This window comes from Bufo bufo, chromosome 3 (assembly GCF_905171765.1).
Source record: "Bufo bufo chromosome 3, aBufBuf1.1, whole genome shotgun sequence".
In the NCBI taxonomy this organism is placed as follows: Eukaryota; Metazoa; Chordata; class Amphibia; order Anura; family Bufonidae; genus Bufo; species Bufo bufo.
The window spans coordinates 689,652,218-689,676,295 of record NC_053391.1 but is presented as its reverse complement, the minus strand read 5'-3'; the positions used below and the strand labels follow the sequence as shown (position 1 = coordinate 689,676,295).

At 46.9% G+C, this 24,078-nt stretch overlaps 1 protein-coding gene across 2 annotated transcripts; it reads right to left on the bottom strand.

Annotated features, from left to right (window-relative positions):
• Positions 1-249: 249 nt before the first annotated feature.
• On the bottom strand, positions 250-10,528 carry WDR73 (WD repeat domain 73). Of its 2 annotated transcripts, XM_040426525.1 has the most exons (8): positions 10,437-10,528; positions 8,557-8,624; positions 8,215-8,303; positions 6,845-6,933; positions 2,482-2,549; positions 1,733-1,894; positions 774-1,142; positions 250-514 (listed from the first exon to the last, which is right to left on the bottom strand). In XM_040426525.1, exons 1-8 carry the CDS (start codon positions 10,481-10,483, stop codon positions 279-281), a joined length of 1,128 nt encoding a protein of 375 aa, XP_040282459.1. In that variant the 5' UTR covers positions 10,484-10,528; the 3' UTR covers positions 250-278. The 2 variants fall into 2 exon arrangements, with proteins under 2 accessions (XP_040282459.1, XP_040282460.1); XM_040426526.1 differs by lacking the exon at positions 1,733-1,894.
• Between the last annotated feature and the right edge of the window lie 13,550 nt (positions 10,529-24,078).

The window sequence follows — 24,078 nt, the reverse complement described above, 5'->3', positions numbered from 1 at the left end:
TCTGCACACGCTCCCGCTGTTTGTACATCACTGCGGATTATGTTGGTGCTACATAAAAGTAATTAAACGTGGCGAGAGCGGCAGAACGTCACCAAAACGTGCAGAGCTTCATAAATTCCCCCCCCCCCCCCCCATTTCTGGTCATTGTCACCGGCCGCCTCCTGACAACCAATCAGATCCCAAGTCCGGAACTTTTTTCTTGTTTATTTTTTGTTACAAAATTAATTTGAAAAAACTGAAGAAAAAAAAAAGTAATAAATTAACCCTTTCCTCTCCACTCAGCGCTGGGCGTTGCCGTCCAGCCAGTCCCAGATATGCAAGGAGCCGTCGTTGGCGGCGGATACCAGCGTCCTCTCTTTCCACGGGTGCCAGGAATGGACGGTCACCCTGGGGGCACTCCCGTCCTCACACTCCCCCATAACCGAATGACCCCTGTGGGTGAACAGCGCATCCACCTCCTTCACGGCAGCGTCCCAGCGTCCTGTGTCGTAGATCTGGACCGTACCATCAAGGCCTGCACGGGGGGGGGGGGGAAGAAGAAGAAGAGTCAATACCTAATAAAGACCAGCAGTCGTCATATCTGCTCCTGGGAGAGCTGGGTGAGAACCACCATGGCTGCCACCCAGTCCTGAATGGCCCTGCCCCCACACAGCCAGACACATCTGATGTTCAGAACCTAGGAAAGCTGGGTGCCCTTCCTTCTAACGGCAGCCATATTGAAATTTTTGCAGAGAAGGACCATTATCCATCATCTGATAATCCGGAATCCTTACCTGAGACGGAGATGTGGTCCTCCAGTCCGGGGGCCCAGCAGACACACATCATGTGCTCCACGGGGGCAGGGGCATTGGATGACTTGGTCTTGGCACATTTCAGGGGGGCCCCCAGGTCCCTAGTGTCCGTGATAGTGATGTGGCCCTTAGAAGACAGGCTGGCGATCTTGGCACAGGCGCCTTGGTTCTCTGGCTTTACAGCTGCGCACCACTGGCCGTCAGAGGGGACCCTTGGGGCCACGGCCCCCTCGCTGGCAATCCCTGGTTGTCGGACATCCGCGAGGATCTGCCGGCCGCTCTGGCAGCACAGGTGGACAGTACTGGAATCCAAGAAGGAGAGCGAGCCGACCGCCTCACCGCCAGATACCGCTGAGGGACAAGAAGGGGCAAGGTTAGCTCACTCCAGTCACAACCAAAGCTGCTGTGCTAAAAGACACATATTCAGTATGGACTCTGATGCAGTGCATTGTGGGTGATGTCCCCGTTCTCATGGGTGCATGGCGTGTGAGCCAATAGGGGGAATTCTCACTGCAGCTCCGGGTGTGTTTCAGAAGTCTCGCTCCCCACTGGAAAACTGCAGCTTTAGTGATGTATACTGGTAAACTGATCACCATCATATCATTCTCCAGTCACAACCAAGTCTGTGATCATAATTCTCCAGTCACAACCAAAGCTGCATTCATAATTCTCCAGTCACAACCAAAGCTGCATTCATAATTCTCCAGTCACAACCAAAGCTGCATTCATAATTCTCCAGTCACAACCAAACTGCATTCATAATTCTCCAGTCACAACCAAAGCTGCATTCATAATTCTCCAGTCACAACCTAAGCTGCATTCATAATTCTCCAGTCACAACCAAAGCTGCATTCATAATTCTCCAGTCACACCGGCAGTACAGTGCAAGCGCTACCTTGCACCGGCTCCCTCCGTGTACACGGCTCGGTCCTGCCACCTACCTAATGTGTAGACGCGCCTGGCTGACTCGATCTCTGTGATGTGGACGCCGCTGACCTGGGACCCGTGAACCACGCGTGGCGATACCACGGCCGAAACAGCGACTTTTGTCCAGGTGTCTTTCACGGGATCGGACTGAATGGACATCGTGGACTGAATGACATCTGACGAAGACAACAACATGAGCCGAAAACAGGGGGCACTGGCGAGCGAGAGCTGCTCACACTGCTATAGTAAACGGGACCCCCACCCCCCTCCGAAAAATATATATACTGGAGACCACTCAGCTTTTCTAGATTCCCACCAGTCGTGCTATTCGGCAACCTGGAAAAGCTGGGTGATAATCCCTATGGGAGCTGTAATGCTGGCCATAATGTCTGCCCCCCCCCCCCCCCCCTAGAAAACATATTATTTTAATTCACAGTGTGTACTGAGCTGCATCCAGTCTTGTACTCCAATCACATCCACAGCTGCACTCATAATTCTGTGCTTATTTACTAGGAAACATCTGGTAACGAGCAGAAGAAAGTGAGCGCAGCTCTGGTTGTGAGTAGAGTATAAGGCCTCATGCACACGACCATATGCATTTTGCGGTCCGCAAAATACATACACCGTCCGCTTTGTCTGCAGATCCATTGACTTTAATTGGTCTGCACTTTGCGTCCCAGTAAAGGACATGTTCTGCGATCCAGAATAAGTGAAGGCCGTACAAAGAAAAACTGAAAAAGAAAAGAGAGAGAGACAGCTTCACCTTTATCTTCAGCTCCGATCTGCCATATCTGAACGTGAGCGGCAGCGGGACCGCTGGTAACCAGCAGACTGAAGGAGGAAACACATACAAGTCTATAAACAGTATATACAGCATAGACGTACCGCTAACATCAACAGAACCGCGCACGTCCCTCAAGTTATAATATTCATTGGTTCCGACCATTGTATGCTGAAACCAAAGTAACTTCAGTCTAGTTTCAACTTATGATGGCCCAAGAAAGGCCACAATAAGCTGAAAATGTTGCATCATGAGATCCCTGTACTATAATACTGCTCCTATGTACAAGAATATAACTACTATAATACTGCCTCCTATGTACAAGAATATAACTACTATAATACTGCTCCTATGTACAGGAATATAACTACTATAATACCGCTCCTATATACAAGAATATAACTACTATAATACTGTCTCCTATGTACAAGAATATAACTACTATAATACTGCCTCCTATGTACAAGAATATAACTACTATAATACTGCTCCTATGTACAGGAATATAACTACTATAATACTGCTCCTATGTACAAGAATATAACTACTATAATACTGCCTCCTATGTACAAGAATATAACTACTATAATACTGCCTCCTATGTACAAGAATATAACTACTATAATACTGCCTCCTATGTACAAGGATATAACTACTATAATACTGCTCCTATGTACAAGAATATAACTACTATAATACTGCCTCCTATGTACAAGACTATAACTACTATAATACTGCCTCCTATGTACAAGAATATAACTACTATAATACTGCTCCTATGTACAAGAATATAACTACTATAATACTGCCTCCTATGTACAAGAATATAACTACTATAATACTGCTCCTATGTACAAGAATATAACTACTATAATACTGCCTCCTATGTACAAGAATATAACTACTATAATACTGCTCCTATGTACAAGAATATAACTACTATAATACTGCTCCTATGTACAAGAATATAACTACTATAATACTGCCTCCTATGTACAAGAATATAACTACTATAATACTGCTCCTATGTACAAGAATATAACTACTATAATACTGCTCCTATGTACAGGAATATAACTACTATAATACTGCTCCTATGTACAAGAATATAACTACTATAATACTGCCTCCTATGTACAAGAATATAACTACTATAATACTGCTCCTATGTACAAGAATATAACTACTATAATACTGCTCCTATGTACAAGAATATAACTACTATAATACTGCCTCCTATGTACAACAATATAACTACTATAATACTGCCTCCTATGTACAAGAATATAACTACTATAATACTGCTCCTATGTACAAGAATATAACTACTATAATACTGATCCTATGTACAAGAATATAACTACTATAATACTGCCTCCTATGTACAAGAATATAACTACTATAATACTGCCTCCTATGTACAGGAATATAACTACTATAATACTGCTCCTATGTACAGGAATATAACTACTATAATACTGCTCCTATGTACAGGAATATAACTACTATAATACTGCTCCTATGTACAAGAATATAACTACTATAATACTGCTCCTATGTACAAGAATATAACTACTATAATACTGCTCCTATGTACAAGAATATAACTACTATAATACTGCTCCTATGTACAAGAATATAACTACTATAATACTGCTCCTATGTACAAGAATATAACTACTATAATACTGCTCCTATGTACAGGAATATAACTACTATAATACTGCTCCTATGTACAAGAATATAACTACTATAATACTGCTCCTATGTACAAGAATATAACTACTATAATACTGCTCCTATGTACAAGAATATAACTACTATAATACTGCTCCTATGTACAAGAATATAACTACTATAATACTGCTCCTATGTACAAGGATATAACTACTATAATATTGCCTCCTATGTACAAGAATATAACTGCTATAATACTGCTCCTATGTACAAGAATATAACTGCTATAATACTGCTCCTATGTACAAGAATATAACTGCTATAATACTGCCTCCTATGTACAAGAATATAACTACTATAATACTGCACCTATGTACAAGAATATAACTACTATAATACTGCTCCTATGTACAAGAATATAACTATTATAATACTGCTCCTATGTACAGGAATATAACTACTATAATACTGCCCCTATGTACAAGAGTATAACTACTATAATACTGCTCCTATATACAAGAATATAACTACTATAATACTGCTCCTATGTACAAGAATATAACTACTATAATACTGCTCCTATGGACAAGAATATAACTACTATAATACTGCTCCTATGTACAAGAATATAACTACTATAATACTGCCTCCTATGTACAATAATATAACTACTATAATACTGCTCCTATGTACAAGAATATAACTACTATAATACTGCTCCTATGTACAAGAATATAACTACTATAATACTGCTCCTATGGACAAGAATATAACTACTATTATACTGCTCCTATGTACAAGAATATAACTACTATAATACTGCCTCCTATGTACAAGAATATAACTAATATAATACTGCCACCTATGTACAAGAATATAACTACTATAATACTGCCTCCTATGTACAAGAATACAACTACTATAATACTGCCCCTATAAGAACAGTGAGATGTGGGATCCCGGCTTTGGGTGTTAGTCGGTATGCAGCAGTGAGAAGGGATTTGTACATAACAGGAAGGGCAGTGAGGAGGACGGTTCCTGTGCAGATTGCCCGATACGAGGAGGGAGCGCAGTCCACAGACACATGATATAACTATTAGGATCTCTGACCCCGGGGTTCAGCATGTTACACGGGGTTTCCCTTTAGTTTAGCTGGATGCAGTCTGATGTGCCAGCAGGAAGCTTCTTAAAGGGGTTTTCCAGGACTTTTCTCTTGCTGGCCGGTCCTGACACCCCGCACCCCCAGCGGTCAGCCGTTCCGGGCAGCTGCCTGCACCAGACACTACACAGTGGATGGAGCCGTAGGCAGCAGGCTGTGCTGTACAGTTCCGGCACTGCTGTACTGAAGCATTCACTTGAAGGCGGGTGAGCTTCAGTATATGGTCTCCAGCGCCGGCCATTGGTCTTGGGGGTGCAGAATGCTGGAGCGTCATCGATCCAGAGGATCGGCCATCAACATCTACGTCTCGGAAAACCCCTTGAAAGTGGTGTTTCATGTCAATAAAGCATTTCCAAGATCTCTGCTTGCTGTCAGTCAATGGCAACATGTTTGTTTACCTCCAGAACATTAATCCCTTAATGCAACTGCGATTTTTAGTTTTTTTGCGGCTCAAGTTGTACTTTTTAATGTAGTGGAAGGCTGGAAAAAAATTCCAAATGGGGTGGAAATGGAAAAAAAAACCAAAAAAAAAAAACAAAACACAAAGTTTCAAGGGTTTTATTTTTACGGTGTTCTCTATGCAGCAAAACCGTCCTGTTCCCTTCATTCTCCGGGTCGGTGCGATCTCAGCAATACCACATTTACAGAGTTTTTTTTTTACATTTTTTCACCATACAGAACAAATATTTTTATTTTTTAATAGCGCAGGTGTTTTGGGACGTGTCGGGGCCTATCATCTTTATTATATATTCATTTTTAATATGGGGAAAAGGGTGAATTTCTAATTTTATATCTTCATTTTTATATATTTTTAAAAACCTTTTTTTCCCTTTTTTATAATTATTTTCAGTCCCCTTGGGGGCTTGAACACGTGGTCATCTGATGGCTCCTCCCATAGACTGCAATGATTTACTATTGCAGTCTATGGGGGAATCACTACTTTCCGGCTATGGCAGACCTGAGAGCCTTCAGAAGGTCAGAGGCTGCCATAGCAACCGAATGGCTTTCCCGATCTCACCGCGAGGGAGCCTTTTGGTCACTGGGAGTGCCACACTAATCAGATGCTGTGGTCACACCTGACCACTGAGGGGTTAAAAGTCGTGGGATTGGCACTATTGTGCCAAACAGCAGAGACCTAGTGGCTATGCTCAGCTCCTCACTGGTCGCTGTCTTTAAGGACATGTATGGCGCATGTTGAGAAAGGGGTTAAAACCCATCCTACAATTGTATCCTGTGTAGACAATGTTCTGCAGATTGATACATTGTAACAATCCATGAGGACAGGGGAGAGATCCATGTGTTTTGTGCAGACTGGATAGAAGTGTAACGAACCCTCAGCTATGAAAAGTCAGCCTATCAACGTAAACCAGAAGGCACCCATTCCCTGTTAGCAAGCAGAGATGTTATAAATGGTGATGAACTGAACAACACAGCGTTTGAGAAAGCTGCAGAACTTTTTGGGACACATAATACATGGATCGTTCGGACCCGGCGGTTAAGGGGCGTCACCTGCTGTTGGGGATGTGCCGGAGGCTGTAGACGGGATGTTCGGAAAATCCTCCGTATTCCACCTTGAGGTCCCTCTCTGGACACAGGCCCTGCGGGGGTGGGGGGAACAAGAAAGTGCAAGTGAATTCCTGAGTGCTGTTCACATGGAGGTCTCCAGCAGGGGGCGCCCATGATCCTGAATGGCCAAGGTAACGCATCATCACCACCGCCCTGCCCCCGTCTCCTTAGAAAGGCTTCGGGAAAACTGGGTACTTGGTGTCACAGCAGCTTCTACAGGGGGGGTCACCGTCCAGACCTCTGAGAAAGCTGGGTGACTACCAACCGCCCCCGCTTCTGCAGAATCCTCGCTACACAGCGACACGTTCAATGTACCCCAGTATACTGAAGCCTGATGGTGTCACTACAGCTTCCTCAGGGGGCTTCAGGTAGGTTCTATCACTTCCTCAATGATAGGTCTGCCTGATAAAAATGATAACACCCCCCCCCCCCAACACAATCTGAATAAATGTAACTAGACACAGCGCCACCTGGTGGTGAAGAGTGAGAACACAGCCTCTGCGAGGAAGCAATCAAATTTAAAGAGACATACACCAGGGAATGTGTCCGATATCCTGGGGGATCCTTCAATGGTATCAGCCCTGATCGTGTCACAACCCGTCCGCCCCCCCCGGTCTCTCCCTTGGATTTGGCTTTTAAAATGAGTCGATAACAGGTGATAAAAGTATGAATGCTGGGGGTCCGACTGTTGGGACACCCACTAGTCATGAGAAAGGTGGTCTTCCGAGGCAATGTAGTAGTAGTAGTGCGCATGTATGAGCACCATAAAGTTGTGGTGGTCGCACTTCTGCTCCATTTACACAGGGAACCCAAGCATCTCTGTTGTGATTGTGAGGGGTCCCAGCGGTCGGACCTCCAGTGATCATAACTTTACCGGACGGGTGATAAATGTGGGTCATGGACCAAATATATGGAGTAACCCCACGGTGCGGGAGGCCACATGTGGTCTGGCCACGCCCACCCACGGCAACCAATGGCTATATGGGTTTACTGCAAATCCTAATATGGCTGTCAGACCAAGGGACGGCTATAAAAATAAATAAATAAATCACAAAAAAATGGTATAGAAAAAAACACACAAAATACCGCCTCGAAAAAGGCTCCACCAGCGTGACGCCATTTCTGACCGAATTTTCACATCATAGACAAATATCAAACATGTTGGTTCACGAGGATGAACGCAAAAAAAGCCTCAACTTAAAAGCCTAAAAATTCTAACAAAAATGAAAAAAATAAAAATAAAATAATAATTAATAATAATCTAAATGAGATGATTGACAGGTCGGTGCGCAACCACCGACCTCCCCTCTCACCTGGTTCTCCTGCTCATGGAGCTTCTGGGGGAAGAGCAGCTGCAGGACTTCATTCTTCCGGGCCCCGGTGTACCCCGCTATACAGATACCTGCAAGAGAAAATCGTCAGCCATGTGGCCCCGCGCTGTCTTAAAGGGGAACTCCACCCTGCTATCTCCTGCCATGTATTCTCCAGGGGAACTCCAGCCCTCGGTTTACAGCAGAGGAAGAGGCCATACTGACTGTCATAGGGCCTAGTGCCTTCTATGTCTGCTGGGCACAGGCAATATCAAAGGGCGGAGCTTTATTAGGGCCCCACATCATGTAAAGGGGCCCCATGGGTCACACACACAATACACGCACTCTTATCGCCCGTCCACTCTATGACTCTCGTCGCCTCCTGCAGTTCAAAGTCGTGAAGATCTTTATATCTGAAAATGTAAAAGAGAAAAAACAGTGAGAGACGACACTAATAACCCCCATAACAGTGTGTCCTCCGCACATCCCCCATAACAGTGTGTCCTCCGCACATCCCCCCCCTAACAGTGTGTCCTCCGCACATCCCCCCCCTAACAGTGTGTCCTCCGCACATCCCCCATAACAGTGTGTCCTCCACACATCCCCCATAACAGTGTGTCCTCCGCACATCCCCCCATAACAGTGTGTCCTCCGCACATCCCCCCATAACAGTGTGTCCTCCGCACATCCCCCCATAACAGTGTGTCCTCCGCACATCCCCCCATAACAGTGTGTCCTCCGCACATCCCCCCCATAACAGTGTGTCCTCCGCACATCCCCCCATAACAGTGTGTCCTCCGCACATCCCCCCATAACAGTGTGTCCTCCGCACATCCCCCCATAACAGTGTGTCCTCCGCACATCCCCCATAACAGTGTGTCCTCCGCACATCCCCCATAACAGTGTGTCCTCCGCACATCCCCTATAACAGTGTGTCCTCCACAGATCCCCCATAACAGTGTGCCCTCCGCACATCCCCCCATAACAGTGTGTCCTCCGCACATCCCCCATAACAGTGTGTCCTCCGCACATCCCCTATAACAGTGTGTCCTCCACAGATCCCCCATAACAGTGTGCCCTCCGCACATCCCCCCATAACAGTGTGTCCTCCGCACATCCCCCCATAACAGTGTGTCCTCCGCACATCCCCCATAACAGTGTGTCCTCCGCACATCCCCCATAACAGTGTGTCCTCCACAGATCCCCCATAACAGTGTGTCCTCCGCACATCCCCCCCCATAACAGTGTGTCCTCCGCACATCCCCCCCCATAACAGTGTGTCCTCCGCACATCCCCCCATAACAGTGTGTCCTCCGCACATCCCCCCCATAACAGTGTGTCCTCCGCACATCCCCCCCATAACAGTGTGTCCTCCGCGCATCCCCCCATAACAGTGTGTCCTCCACAGATCCCCCCATAACAGTGTGTCCTCCACAGATCCCCCCATAACAGTGTGTCCTCCACAGATCCCCCCATAACAGTGTGTCCTCCGCACATCCCCCCATAACAGTGTCATCCGCAGATCCCCCCATAGCAGTATCACCCACAGATCCCCCGATAACAGTGTGTCCTCCACAGATCCCCATAACAGTGTGTCCTCCACAGATCCCCCCCATAACAGTGTGTCCTCCACACATCCCCCATAACAGTGTGTCCTCCGCACATCCCCCCCATAACAGTGTGTCCTCCGCACATCCCCCCCATAACAGTGTGTCCTCCACACATCCCCCATAACAGTGTGTCCTCCACACATCCCCCATAACAGTGTCACCCACAGATCCCCATAACAGTGTGTCCTCCACAGATCCCCCCCATAACAGTGTGTCCTCCACAGATCCCCCCCATAACAGTGTGTCCTCCACACATCCCCCATAACAGTGTGTCCTCCACACATCCCCCATAACAGTGTCACCCACAGATCCCCATAACAGTGTGTCCTCCACAGATCCCCATAACAGTGTGTCCTCCACAGATCCCCCCCATAACAGTGTGTCCTCCACACATCCCCCATAACAGTGTGTCCTCCACAGATCCCCCATAACAGTGTCACCCACAGATCCCCATAACAGTGTGTCCTCCACAGATCCCCCCCATAACAGTGTCACCCACAGATCCTCTATAGTTTACATAAGGCAGCACCAGTTCCCACTATGTAGGCTGAGGTATGAGGCACCAGAGGTTTGGAGGCACATACTATTCAGCTCGGGGCCGCCATACACACTCACAGCTTTATAGACTCCAGGATCCAGTCCTCACACTCCTCACTAGCCATTGCTGAACATCCCTCCTATAGACTCACACTACAGTCCCCGCCTCCACACCCCAGAAGCCATTTTACTTATGGGCACCTCTTCCATAATCGAATCAAACCCTCAAAAATCGTATCTGCCCAATCTAAAATCCGACCACAAGTCATAATTAGACAGTCAGTTATTAATTTCATGTCATGAGGTAACGTGACAGCTCTGTGCCCACAACAAATATGGACGCATGACCTCAAGCTTCCTAGGCGCCACAGCCGGGAAGCCATATTGTTTCCTGGCAGTTTACCCGGCAATGCTAATAAACTGTTCACGACCCCCCGATTTGGTCACTAGACCGTGTAATCACTAACGCGATATCAGACAATCGTCTCTTTTCTCAGGTTATATGACTTGTTTCAAGGCAATTTGCCCGTCGCAAACACGGACGTTCATGCGCATGCGCCTCGGCCGAGCGGTGACGCAGCTGAGAGAAGGCGCGAAGGTTGGCAGAGGAGCGTTGCCACGCATGCGCAGTCACCAGTGTGCGAGTTCTGAGGTGATTGTGCCACGGCGGAGCTGCTAGGCGGCAGATTGACCCTGTTAGCGGTTTATATCCTCTCAGGTGGGACTACAAGTCTCAGCAGGGCTACAAGTGTGTTTTATAACAGTTGGGGGCCAGTTTTAATGGTATGAGGTAAAATTTGGGCCGTTTTTTTTTGTTGAAACTGAAGGTAAAAAAAAAAAAAAAATCAGGCCTGGCGCCATTTTGGGTTTTTAAAAAAAATGTTTGTAAAGTATTTGGTGCGGGCAGAAACAGCCCCACTTGTTGTATGCCATGGTCAGAAAGGGCGCTCCTGGATATGACTGCTGTTTTGTGAGGTGGTTATTAATATATACAGGTTCCTGGGTCACTATATGGGCTCCTAATATGGCCCCTCAGACCACGAAGATCGAAGCCACGGGACCTGACGTGTGAATATATTGTATAGACCGCCATATTCTGACCCCCATGACGTCTCTTATCTGTATATCTATTATCTGTTATTTTTAGTGATACCTTTTTGAAATGTGGGTGTTTTTTCTTTTTTTTTATATGATGAAATTTTTTTTTTTAAAGGTAAAGTGAGGGAAAAAAATGCATATAGGCAATTTTGATGTATTTTTTTTACATTTTTTTCCCCCCACTATGGCATTCGCTGTGTGGGATAAATATTTTTACATTTTAATAGTACGGATGTCTTCAAATGTGGAGATGACTATTTATTTATTTTTTTAATAATTTTTTGCGAAACTGGGGGAGGGGGGGGGATGATTATTTTTTTTTTTTATATATCTATATATATATATATTTTTTTTTTTTATATTTAAACTTTTTTTTCTTACACTTTTTCATAGCCCGAGGGCCCTTTTTAAAGGGTTTCTACCATCAGAATTAGGTCTAATGCACACGACCGTTGTTTGGGTCCGTATCCGAGCCGCTGTTTTGGCGGCTCTGATGCGGACCCATTCATTTCAATGTGGCTCCGTTCCGCGGCCCCGCTAAAAAAATATAACCTGTCCTGTTCTTGTCCGCGCTTTGCGGACAAGAATAGGCATTTATATTGCTGAAGGTAACACAGGCACCTTCCGTTTTTTGCGGATCCGCGGTTTGCAGACCGCAAAAAACGGCACGGTCGTGTGCATGAGGCCTTGCTGTTATGTAGCAATGCGCCAATGTCAGCATACATAACAGTATGTTCTTTACATTTCTCCCTGCAGCCGTTCTGCTAAAATACGCACTTTTATAATATGCTAATGAGCCTCTATGTCAGGCATGCTCAACCTGCGGCCCTCCAGCTGTTGTAAAACTACAACTCCTACAATGCCCTGCTGTAGGCTGTTTGGGCATGCTGGGAGTTGTAGTTTTGCAACAGCTGGAGGTGCTATGTGGGCGTAGAATCAGCACCTAGAGGCTCGGTCTACTGACCCTTTATCCCGCGCCGCTCCTCCGTTCTGCCCCCTTCCCCCGCTCCTCTTGATTGATGTCCAAGTTCCATGCGTCGTTGAGGAAATCCCGCTCCGTTCACTTCTGTATTCGGCGCAGTGAGTGAAGGCTGCGCTCCTGGTGCCGGCTTCCTCACTGTGCCTGCGCCGAATACAGAAGTGAACGGAGCGGGATTTCCTCAACGACGCATGGAACTTGGACATCAATCAAGAGGAGTGGGGCGGGATAAAGGGTGAGTGGACCGAGCCTCTAGGTGCAGAATCTACGCCCACATAGCACCTAGAGGCTCATTAGCATATTGTAAAAGTGCTTATTTTAGCAGAACGGCTGCAGGGAGAAAGGTAAAAAACATACCGTTATGTAGTGCTGACATTAGCACAGGGCTTGGCAAATTTCCTTGGAATCTAGGAGCCAGCTAAAAAAGTTTGGAGCATTTTTTTTTTTACCTTTTATAAAGCCTTATTTTCAGTGACAAAAATAACACCTTAAATTAACATATAAAGAAGTCTAGAACCAAACAACATGGGCATTAAAGGGTTTCTACCACCTCATTTGGACCTAATTAGCTGTCTGATCTACCTAACCATGCTATTCTAAGACCTTTGTGTGCAACCGTTACACTAAAAAACCAACTTTTATTGGTATGCAAATGAGCCTCTAGGTGCTATGGGGGCTTCTTTTCAGCACCTAGAGCAGTGATGGCGAACCTTTTAGAGACCAAGTGCCCAAACTGCAACCAAAAACCTACTTAATTATCGCAAAGTGCCAACCTCTGCAATTTTACCTGAATACAATATAGTCCATCTTCCATGTACTTTATCATTAGCTATAATGCCTGCCTGCATTCAGTGCGCTGTCTGTGCTGTTCATAGTGCGTCCTGAGCTGATTAATGGCAGGAAAAGTCTAAGGCATATTGGTACACTGTAGACTTTTTCCAGGGTGCGGGTGCCCACAGAGAGGGCTCTGAGTGCCACCTCTGGCAACCGTGCCATAGGTTCGCCACCACTGACCTAGAGGCTCCGTCCACTCACCCTGTATTCCGCCCCGCTCGTCCCTCCAGCACGCCCATCTCTAGATTGCCAGCCTCCATCTCATCCATCGGCCTTATTCTCGCACCTGCGCCGTGTGCGTCTGTATTCGGCGCAGGCGCAATGACTGTCTGACTGGCCGGGCGTCGTCTGTTAGGGAGCGGTCAGACAGTCATTGCGCCTGCGCCGAATACAGACGCACACGGCGCAGGTGCGAGAATAAGGCCGATGGATGAGATGGAGGCTGGCAATCTAGAGATGGGCGGGCTGGAGGGACGAGCGGGGCGGAATACAGGGTGAGTGGACGGAGCCTCTAGGTGCTGAAAAGAAGCCCCCATACCACCTAGAGGCTCATTTGCATACCAATAAAAGTTGTTTTTTTAGTGTAACGGCTGCACACAAAGGTCTTAGAATAGCATGGTTAGGTAGATCAGACACTAGCAGATCGCTAGTGTCCGACAGCTAATTAGGTCCAAATGAGGTGGTAGAAACCCTTTAACAACATACAGTACCGCACACACACATAGAGCGGCAGTGTACAGCAGGGCTTGACAAATTTCCTTGGAATCTAGGAGCCAGCTAAAAAAGTTAGGAGCCAGGCGGAGCCGCGTGATAAAGCCCCCAGTAGGTGCCCCCATAGTGCTCCCCCCCCCCCCCCCCCCCCACTTTTCCATTGAGCCCCCCAATAATGCTGTATACCATGTTACATATACCGCCGCTCCGTCCCTGGACCCTATTGACTATAATGGGGACGGGGGTGGAGCTCCGGCGCAGCACGGCAGTTCGCGGTGAGAGGCCGCCGGACTAAAAAGTTGGACATGCAGGACTTTTAGTCCGGCTGCCTTTCACCATGCACTGCCGTGCTGCGCCAGAGCTCTGCCCCCATTATAGTCGATGGGGACGGAGCGGTGGTCCGGCGAAACAGCGGAAGGACGGATCCGACAGGGTGTACAGCCTGCCGGATCCGTCCTGCCGCAAGTGTGAAAGTACCCTTAGTTATATAGCTACTGAATGAGACAGAAGAAGGGATGCCTTTAACATATAGATCTCCTTGAGAAGCCAATTTGATCCTAAAGGGTTAATTCAAACTGTAATCTAAACTGTGTCCTGTCACTTTTATCTCTCTGCTCCTGTCCCTTAATCTCATCACTGCTGCAACAAAAGCATCAGCCTCAGTGTAACCTGTTCTGGAGTCTGACTCACGGTTCTTTTAACTCAATGAATCGAATGAGTCTCTAACTAAGGGCTCTTTCACACTTGCGTTGTCCGGATCCGGCGTGCACTCCATTTGCCGGAGGTGCCCGCCGGATCCGGAAAAACGCAAGTGTACTGAAAGCATTTGAAGACGGATACGTCTTCAAAATGCATTCAGTGTTACTATGGCAGCCAGGACGCTATTAAAGTCCTGGCTGCCATAGTAGTAGTGGGGAGCGGGGGAGCAGTATACTTACCGTCCGTGCGGCTCCCCGGGCGCTCCAGAATGACGTCAGAGCGCCCCATGCGCATGGAGCGCCCTGACGTCACTCTGGAGCGCCCGGGGAGCCGCACGGACGGTAAGTATACTGCTCCCCCGCTCCCCACTACACTTTACCATGGCTGCCAGGACTTTAGCGTCCTGGCAGCCATGGTAACCACTCTGAAAAAGCTAAATGTCGGCTCCGGCTATGCGCCGAAACGACGTTTAGCTTAAGTCCGGATCAATGCCTTTCAATGGGCATTAATTCCGGATCCGGCCTTGCGGCAAGTGTTCAGGATTTTTGACCGGAGCAAAAAGCGCAGCATGCTGCGGTATTTTCTCCGGCCAAAAAACGTTCCGTTCCGGAACTGAAGACATCCTGATGCATCCTGAACGGATTTCTCTCCATTCAGAATGCATTAGGATAAAACTGATCAGGATTCTTCCGGCATAGAGCCCCGACGGAACTCTATGCCGGAAGAAAAGAACGCAAGTGTGAAAGAGCCCTAGGGCTACTTTCACACCTGCGTTCGGGTGTCCGCTCGTGAGCTCCGTTTGAAGGGGCTCACAAGCGGCCCCGAACGCATCCGTCCAGCCCTAATGTATTCTGAGTGGACGCGGATCCGCTCAGAATGCATCAGTCTGGCGGCGTTCAGCCTCCGCTCCGCTCAGTGAGCGGACACCTGAACGCTGCTTGCAGCGTTCGGGTGTCCGCCTGGCCGTGCGGAGGCAAGCGGATCCGTCCAGACTTACAATGTAAGTCAATGGGGACGGATCCGTTTGAAGATGACACCATATGGCTCAATCTTCAAACGGATCCGTTCCCCATTGACTTTCAATGTAAAGTCTGTAAAGTTATAATGCAGACGGATCCGTTCTGAACGCTAGTGTGAAAGTAGCCTAAGGCCTCATGCACATGACAGTATTTTTTCACGGTCTGCAAAACGGGGTTCCGTCGTTCCGTGATCCCCTTTTGTTTCCGTGTGTCTTCCTTGATTTTTAAAGCATCACCAGACATGAAAAGTGAAAGAAAAAATCTAAGTAAAGTTTGCCTTGAAAATGATAGGAAAAAAATGGACACGGATCACGGACGCGGATGACAATCTTGCGTGCCTCCGTTTTTTTTCACGGACCCATTGACTTGAATGGGTCCGCGAACCGTTGTCCGTGAAAATATTAGGACAGGTCATATTTTTTTGACGGACTGGAAACATGGCTCACGGAGGCGGATGACAAACGGTGCATTTCCCGAGTTTTCAACGGACCCATTGAAAGTCAATGGGTCCGCAGAAAATCACGGAAAACGGAACAACGGACACGGAACAAAACAACGGTCGTGTGCATGAGGCCTAAGTCGGATTCTTTTAACCTGAGACTCATTCGATTCTTTCTAGACTCCCTCCTGTACTTGTGTCAGTGACCCAGAGCTGCTAGTCCTTGCCTCAGCTCTGATTGGTTGGTGGGCGGGGAGGGGCTGGCATAAGCAGCTTCCACTCTAGGATCAGATTACACTCCTCCCGGGTCCCTCCCCTCCCTGCTGCCAGCGTCTCGCTCTCTGTGTGCTGTGACTCACTGACTCAGACTGAGGAGCTGTTTCAAACGGTGCTGCCTCCGGACAGAACGGCAGCTCCGCGCCCATCGCCCGGGCACCTTTGAAAACGGGCTGACAAATACCCAAGCGCCAGGACTAAATTCCTGGTCGCCATGGCAACCTGGCGCCTGGGATTTGTCGAGCCCTGGTGTACAGTACCGTACACACATACAGCGGCAGTGTACAGTACCGCGCGCACGCGCAGCGGCACTGTACAGTACCACGCGCGCACACGGTCAGCGGCAGTGTACAGTACCGCGCGCGCACCCGCGCAGCGGCAGTGCACGGTACCGCGCGCGCACACACGCGCAGCGGCAGTGCACGGTACCGCGCGCGCACACACGCGCAGCGGCAGTGCACGGTACCGCGCGCGCACACGCGCAGCGGCAGTGCACGGTACCGCGCGCGCACACGCGCAGCGGCAGTGCACGGTACCGCGCGCGCACACGCGGAGCGGCAGTGCACGGTACCGCGCGCGCACACGCGGAGCGGCAGTGCACGGTACCGCGCGCGCACACGCGGAGCGGCAGTGCACGGTACCGCGCGCGCACACGCGGAGCGGCAGTGCACGGTACCGCGCGCGCACACGCGGAGCGGCAGTGCACGGTACCGCGCGCGCACACGCGGAGCGGCAGTGCACGGTACCGCGCGCGCACACGCGCAGCGGCAGTGCACGGTACCGCGCGCGCACACGCGCAGCGGCAGTGCACGGTACCGCGCGCGCACACGCGCAGCGGCAGTGCACGGTACCGCGCGCGCACACGCGCAGCGGCAGTGCACGGTACCGCGCGCGCACACGCGGAGCGGCAGTGCACGGTACCGCGCGCGCACACGCGCAGCGGCAGTGCACGGTACCGCGCGCGCACACGCGCAGCGGCAGTGCACGGTACCGCGCGCGCACACGCGCAGCGGCAGTGCACGGTACCGCGCGCGCACACGCGCAGCGGCAGTGCACGGTACCGCGCGCGCACACGCGCAGCGGCAGTGCACGGTACCGCGCGCGCACACGCGCAGCGGCAGTGCACGGTACCGCGCGCGCACACGCGCAGCGGCAGTGCACGGTACCGCGCGCGCACACGCGCAGCGGCAGTGCACGGTACCGCGCGCGCACACGCGCAGCGGCAGTGCACGGTACCGCGCGCGCACACGCGCAGCGGCAGTGCACGGTACCGCGCGCGCACACGCGCAGCGGCAGTGTTTGGTATCGCCGCGTCCGTAACGACCTGATCTATAAAACGGTCATGTTACTTTACCCGAACGGTGAACGCCATAAAAATAAAAAATAAAAAACTATGATGAAATTGAAATTTTGCCCACCTTACTTCCCAAAAAAAGGTAATAAAAGTGATCAAAAAAGTCGCATGTACGCCAAAATTGTAGCAATCAAACCGTCATCTCATCCCGCAAAAAATGAGACCCTACTTAAGATAATCACCCAAAAACTGAAAAAACTATGGCTCTTAGACTATGGAGACACTAAAACATATTTTTTTTTGTTTCAAAAATGAAATCATTGTGTAAAACTTACATAAATAAAAAAAAAGTATACATATTAGGTATTGCCGCGTCCGTATCGACCGACTCTATAAAAATATCACATGACCTAACCCCTCAGGTGACCACCGTAAAAAAAAAAAAAAAAAAACTGTGTAAAAAAAGCAATTTTTTGTCATCTTACGTCACAAAAAGTGTAATAGCAAGCGATCAAAAAGTCATATGCACCCCAAAATAGTGCAAATCAAGCCGTCATCTCATCCCGCAAAAAATGAGACCCTACTTAAGATAATCGCCCAAAAACTGAAAAAACTATGACTCTTAGACTATGGAGACACTAAAACTTTTTTTTGTTTTAAAAATGAAATCATTGGGTAAAACTTACATAAATTAAAAAAATGTAATACATATTAGGTATCGCCGCGTCCGTGACAACCTGCTCTATGAAATTACCACATGATCTAACCTGTCAGATGAATGTTGTAAATAACAAAAAAAAAAAACGGTGCCAAAAAAGCTAATTCTTGTTACCTTGCCGCACAAAAAGTGTAATATAGAGCAACCAAAAATCATATGTACCCTAAACTAGTACCAACAATACTGCCACCCTATCCCGTAGTTTCTAAAATGGGGTCACTTTTTTGGAGTTTCTACTCTAGGGGTGCATCAGGGGGGCTTCAAATGGGACATGGTGTCTAGCAAAATCTGCCTTCCAAAAACCGTATGGCATTCCTTTCCTTCTGCGCCCTGCCGTGTGCCCGTACAGCGGTTTACGACCACATATGGGGTGTTTCTGTAAACTACAGAATCAGGGCCATAAATAATGAGTTTTGTTTGGCTGTTAACCCTTGCTTTGTAACTGGAAAAAAAATATTAAAATGGAAAATCTGCCAAAAATGTGAAATTTTGAAATTGTGTCTCTATTTTCCATTAAATCTTGTGCAACACCTAAAGGGTTAACAAAGTTTGTAAAATCAGTTTTGAATACCTTGAGGGGTGTAGTTTCTTAGATGGGGTCACTTTTTTGGAGTTTCTACTCTAGGGGTGCATCAGGGGGGCTTCAAATGGGACATGGTGTCAAAAAACAGTCGGCGCACCTTTCACTCTACGCCCCGCTGTGTGGCCGTACAGTAGTTTACAGCCACATATGGGGTGTTTCTGTGAACAGCAGAGTCAGGGCAATAAAGATACAGTTTTGTTTGGCTGTTAACCCTTGCTTTGTTAGTGAAAAAAATGGGTTAAAATTGAAAATTAGGCAAAAAAATGAAATTCTCAAATTTCATCTTTATTTGCCAATAACTCTTGTGCAACACCTAAAGGGTTAACGACGTATGTAAAATCAGTTTTGAATACCTTGAGGGGTGTAGTTTCTTAGATGGGGTCACTTTTAGGGAGTTTCTCCTCTAGGGGTGCATCAGGGGGGCTTCAAATGGGACATGGTGTAAATAAACCAGTCCATAAAAATCAGCCTTCCAAAAACCAAACGGCGCACCTTTTACTCAACGCCCCGCTGTGAGGCTGTACAGTAGTTTACGGTCACATATTGGGTGTTTCTGTAAACAGCAGAGTCAGGGCAATAAAGATACAGTCTTGTTTGGCTGTTAACCCTTGCTTTGTTAGTGGAAAAAATGGGTTAAAATGAAAAATTAGACAAAAAAATCAAATTCTCAAATTTCCTCCCCATTTGCCAATAACTCTTGTGCAACACCTAAAGGGTTTACAATGTATGCAAAATCAGTTTTGAATACCTTGAGGGGTGTAGTTTCTTAGATGGGGTCATTTTTGGGTGGTTTCTATTATGTAAGCCTCGCAAAGTGACTTCAAACCTGAACTGGTCCCTAAAAATTGAGTTTTTGTAAATTTCGGAAAAATTTCAAGATTTGCTTCTAAACTTCTAAGCCTTGTAACATCCCCAAAAAATAAAATATCATTCCCAAAACAATTCAAGCATGAAGTAGACATATGGGGAATGTAAAGTCATCACAATTTTTTGGGGTATTACTATGTATTACAGAAGTAGAGAAACTGAAACTTTGAAATTTGCAAATTTTTCCAAATTTTTGGTAAATTAGGTATTTTTTTTGTGCAAAAAAAATAATTTTTTTGACTTCATTTTACCAGTGTCATGAAGTACAATATGTGACGAAAAAACAATCTCAGAATGGCCTGGATAAGTCAAAGCGTTTTAAAGTTATTAGCTCTTAAAGTGACACTGGTCAGATTTCCAAAAAATGGCCTGGTCCTTAAGGTGAAAATGAGCCCGGTCCTTAAGGGGTTAAATCTTCATCTACTTGCATATTATAAGTTATACCAACAAGAATTAGTCTTTATGTAGAAAACTATGATTTAAATCAAGCCTTACTGACTAGTGATTTAAATCGTGATTTAAATAATTTTGATTTAAATCAAATCCACCCTGCGGCAAGGGGTTAAATTGCATAACAATTTTGTAATTAATGTAATCCGTGTGTTTTCTCTTTGGAAGAAAACGTGCCTTAATTGTAGGTCCATTGTTGCAAAAACCACGTTTTGTCACAAGGTGTACCAGCAACCTGAGTGTTACACACATATCAAAGGAATCCCTAACTAATAGGATGATGGGAGGAGGCGCCACGTAGAGCGTCCTGCGCTTGTAGGCAGCCCGACAGTACGTGGGGCGCATCCGAACCTCCCACAGAGACCTGTACGACTGCTCCACCTCTGCGTTTAGACCCAAGTTATCAATGTATCTGGGTTCAATCCGGGACATTTTGGCTTTGTAATCGCTGCTTTTCCAATCTCGTATAACGCCAGTGCCGAAGAGCGAGGGAGCGTAAGTCACCTATAACCCTGAGGTACTGTGAGTAAGGGCTTTAGTTTTAGTCTGCAGCCGATCCGCGTTTTTTTGCAGGTTGGAGGTGGACCGTTCCCCCGACTTCGCAAAAAAAAAATAGACTTGTTTTATAGACCGCAAAAATGGCTACAGCATGTTGCATTGTGACACCATTGAAATCCATTATATAAAATGTCGTGAGATGCGTGTCGCTGTGGAGCCGCGGGTGGCGAGTCCGTCCAGGGTCCGTTGTCCTCATCTTTGACCATTTCTAATATTATCTGAGGTGATGGAGCGGCGGATCAGCAGGATTTTTATTGCTGCACTTGTAAGGCTGAAAAAATACATCTGTTTATAATGTTATGCAAATGAGTGCATGCAAATACCCAGGCCCCTCACTGATCTGCATGCCTAACCCCTCCTTATTGTAGCCTGTGTCCCGCCCAGACATGTGCGCGTGCGCAGATTAATGCCACGGTTCGCGTCCTCTACTGGTGAGCTGTGGCATTAAAGGGGTCCTCTCACTTCAGTAAGTGGCATTTATCATGTAGAGAAAGTTATACAAGCCACTTACTAATGTGTTATTATCCATATTGTCTCCTTTGCTGGCTGGATTCATTTTTCCATCACAATATACACTGCTCGTTTCCATGGTTACGACCACCCTGCAATCCAGCAGTGGTGGTGCTTGTGCTTGCACAATATAGGAAAAAGCACCAGCCTATGGGAGCTCCCATGGTCCCGGCCACCAGAGAGGCTGATGCTTTTTCCTATAGTGTGCAAGTTCTTACTGAAGTGAGACAACCCCTTTAAATGGCGCTTGCGCATTGCACGTCTGTGCCTCTTCCCATAGTGAGCAGAGCACTGCGCATGCCTCAGTCCGGTGAACAAATGTGCAGGAGAGAACTGAAGAGGATGACGCAAGATCATTACAGGGCGAGGAGGGGGAGGGGTTAGGAATGCAAATCATTTGCGTGCCCTTATTTGCATATCGTTATAAACTTGTTTTTTATAGACTTTTACTAGATGGGACAAAAACAACAAACGTACTATTATAATTCGGGATGAGCGAATTAACTTCGGATGAAACTTCGTTTCAATACTGTACAGAGAGAGCGCTCCGTACAGTATTAGAATGTATTGGCTCCAATGAGCCGAAGTTATTACTACCTTGGAACCAAACCAGAGTTCGGGGAAATGGTTCATTACAGTAGACATCATTTTATGAAGTTATTACCTGAAGTCTTGCGAGGGAAATGTGACCCCCCCCCCCCCCCCGTATCGGCGATCGCTGCAAACCGCAGGTCAATTCAGACCTGCGGTTTGCGGCTTTTACCAGCGGTGGTCGGCGGTGCCATCGGGTCCCCATGCGGCTGTGCGGGGGACCCGATGGCATGGAAGGCAGCGCGATGTCTAAGAAAAAAACCTCCCAGGCTGTGAGCTGTGCGATGCGATTGGCCAGCGCTGCAGCCTAGGAGGGCGGAGACGCCCACAGGACAAGGGCAGACACCGCCTACTATAACTTAGTGAGTAAAGATACCGGAGGGGATAACTGGAGAACAGAGCGGCGCCCAGGGATAATAGTAAGTGCAGTGAGATCCCCGGGCGCCGCTCTCCATGGCAGCATACTTAGTTCACAATGTTTTTCAAGGTGAAAGGTCCTCTTTAAGGTGAAATAGGGCTGAGTCCTTAAGGCCTCTTTCAGACGGGCGTTGCGTGAAAATGTGCGGGTGCGTTGCGGGTTACACGCGTGATTTTTCCGCGCGAGTGCAAAACATTGTAATGCGTTTTGCACTCGCGTGAGAAAAATCGGCATGTTTGGTACCCGAACTTCTTCACAGAAGTTCGGGCTTGGGATCGGTGTTCTGTAGATTGTATTATTTTCCCTTATAACATGGTTATAAGGGAAAATAATAGCATTCTGAATACAGAATGCATACTAAAATAGCGCTGGAGGGGTTAAAAAAATAAAATAAAAATTTAACTCCCCTTAGTCCACTTGATCGCGCAGCCCGGCTTCTCCTTCTTTGCTCAACAGGACCTGTGGTGACGTCACTCCGGTCATCACATGATCCATCTCCATGGACCTGTGGTGACGTCACTCCGGTCATCACGTGATCCGTCACCACAGGTCCTGTTCCTGCAATGAATGCTCACCACAGGTCCTGTTCAGCAAAGGAGAGAGACGAGATGCTGGCTGCGCGAGCAAGTGGATTAAGGGGAGTTAAATTATTATTTATTTATTTTTTAACCCCGCCAGCGCTATTGTACTATTGTATTCAGAATGCTATTATTTTCCCTTATAACCATGTTATAAGGGAAAATAATAATAATCGGGTCTCCATCACTTCTATGGTTCCTGCGTTGCGTGAAAATCACTGCTCATGTGAACAGCCCCATAGAAATGAATGGGTCGGTATTCAGTGCGGGTGCAATGTGTTCAACTCACGCATCACATCCGCCTCGGAATACTCGCCCGTGTGAAAGGGGCCTAAGGGTTTAACCCCTTAAGGACCGGGCTCATTTTCACCTTAAGGACCAGGCTCATTTTCACCTTAAGGACCAGGCCATTTTTTGCAAATCTGACCAGTGTCACTTTAAGTGCTCATAACTTTAAAACGCTTTGACTTACCCAGGCCGTTCTGAGATTGTTTTTTCGTCACATATTGTACTTCATGACACTGCTAAAATTGGGTCAAAAAAGTTAATTTTTTTGCATAAAAAAATACAATTTTTACCGTAAATTTTGAAAAATTAGCAAATTTCAAATTTTCAGTTTCTCTACCTCTGTAATACATAGTAATACCCCCAAAAATTGTGATGACTTTACATTCCCCATATGTCTACTTCATGCTTGAATTGTTTTGGGAATGATATTTTATTTTTTGGGGATGTTACAAGGCTTAGAAGTTTAGAAGCAAATTTTGAAATTTTCAGAAATCTTCAAAATCCCACTTTTTATGGACCAGTTCAGGTTTGAAGTCATATTGTGAGGCTTAGATAATAGAAACCTCCCAAAAATGACCCCATTCTAGAAACTACACCCCTCAAGGTATTCAAAACTGTTTTTTCAAACTTTGTTAACCCTTTAGGTGTTCCACAAGAGTTAATGGCAGATGGAGAAACAATTTTGAAATTTATATTTTTTGGAAAATTTTCCAATATAATCAATTTTTTCCAGGAGTAAAACAAGGGTTAACTGCCAAACAACACTCAAAATGGGTTGCCCTGATTCTGTAGTTTGCAAAAACACCCCAT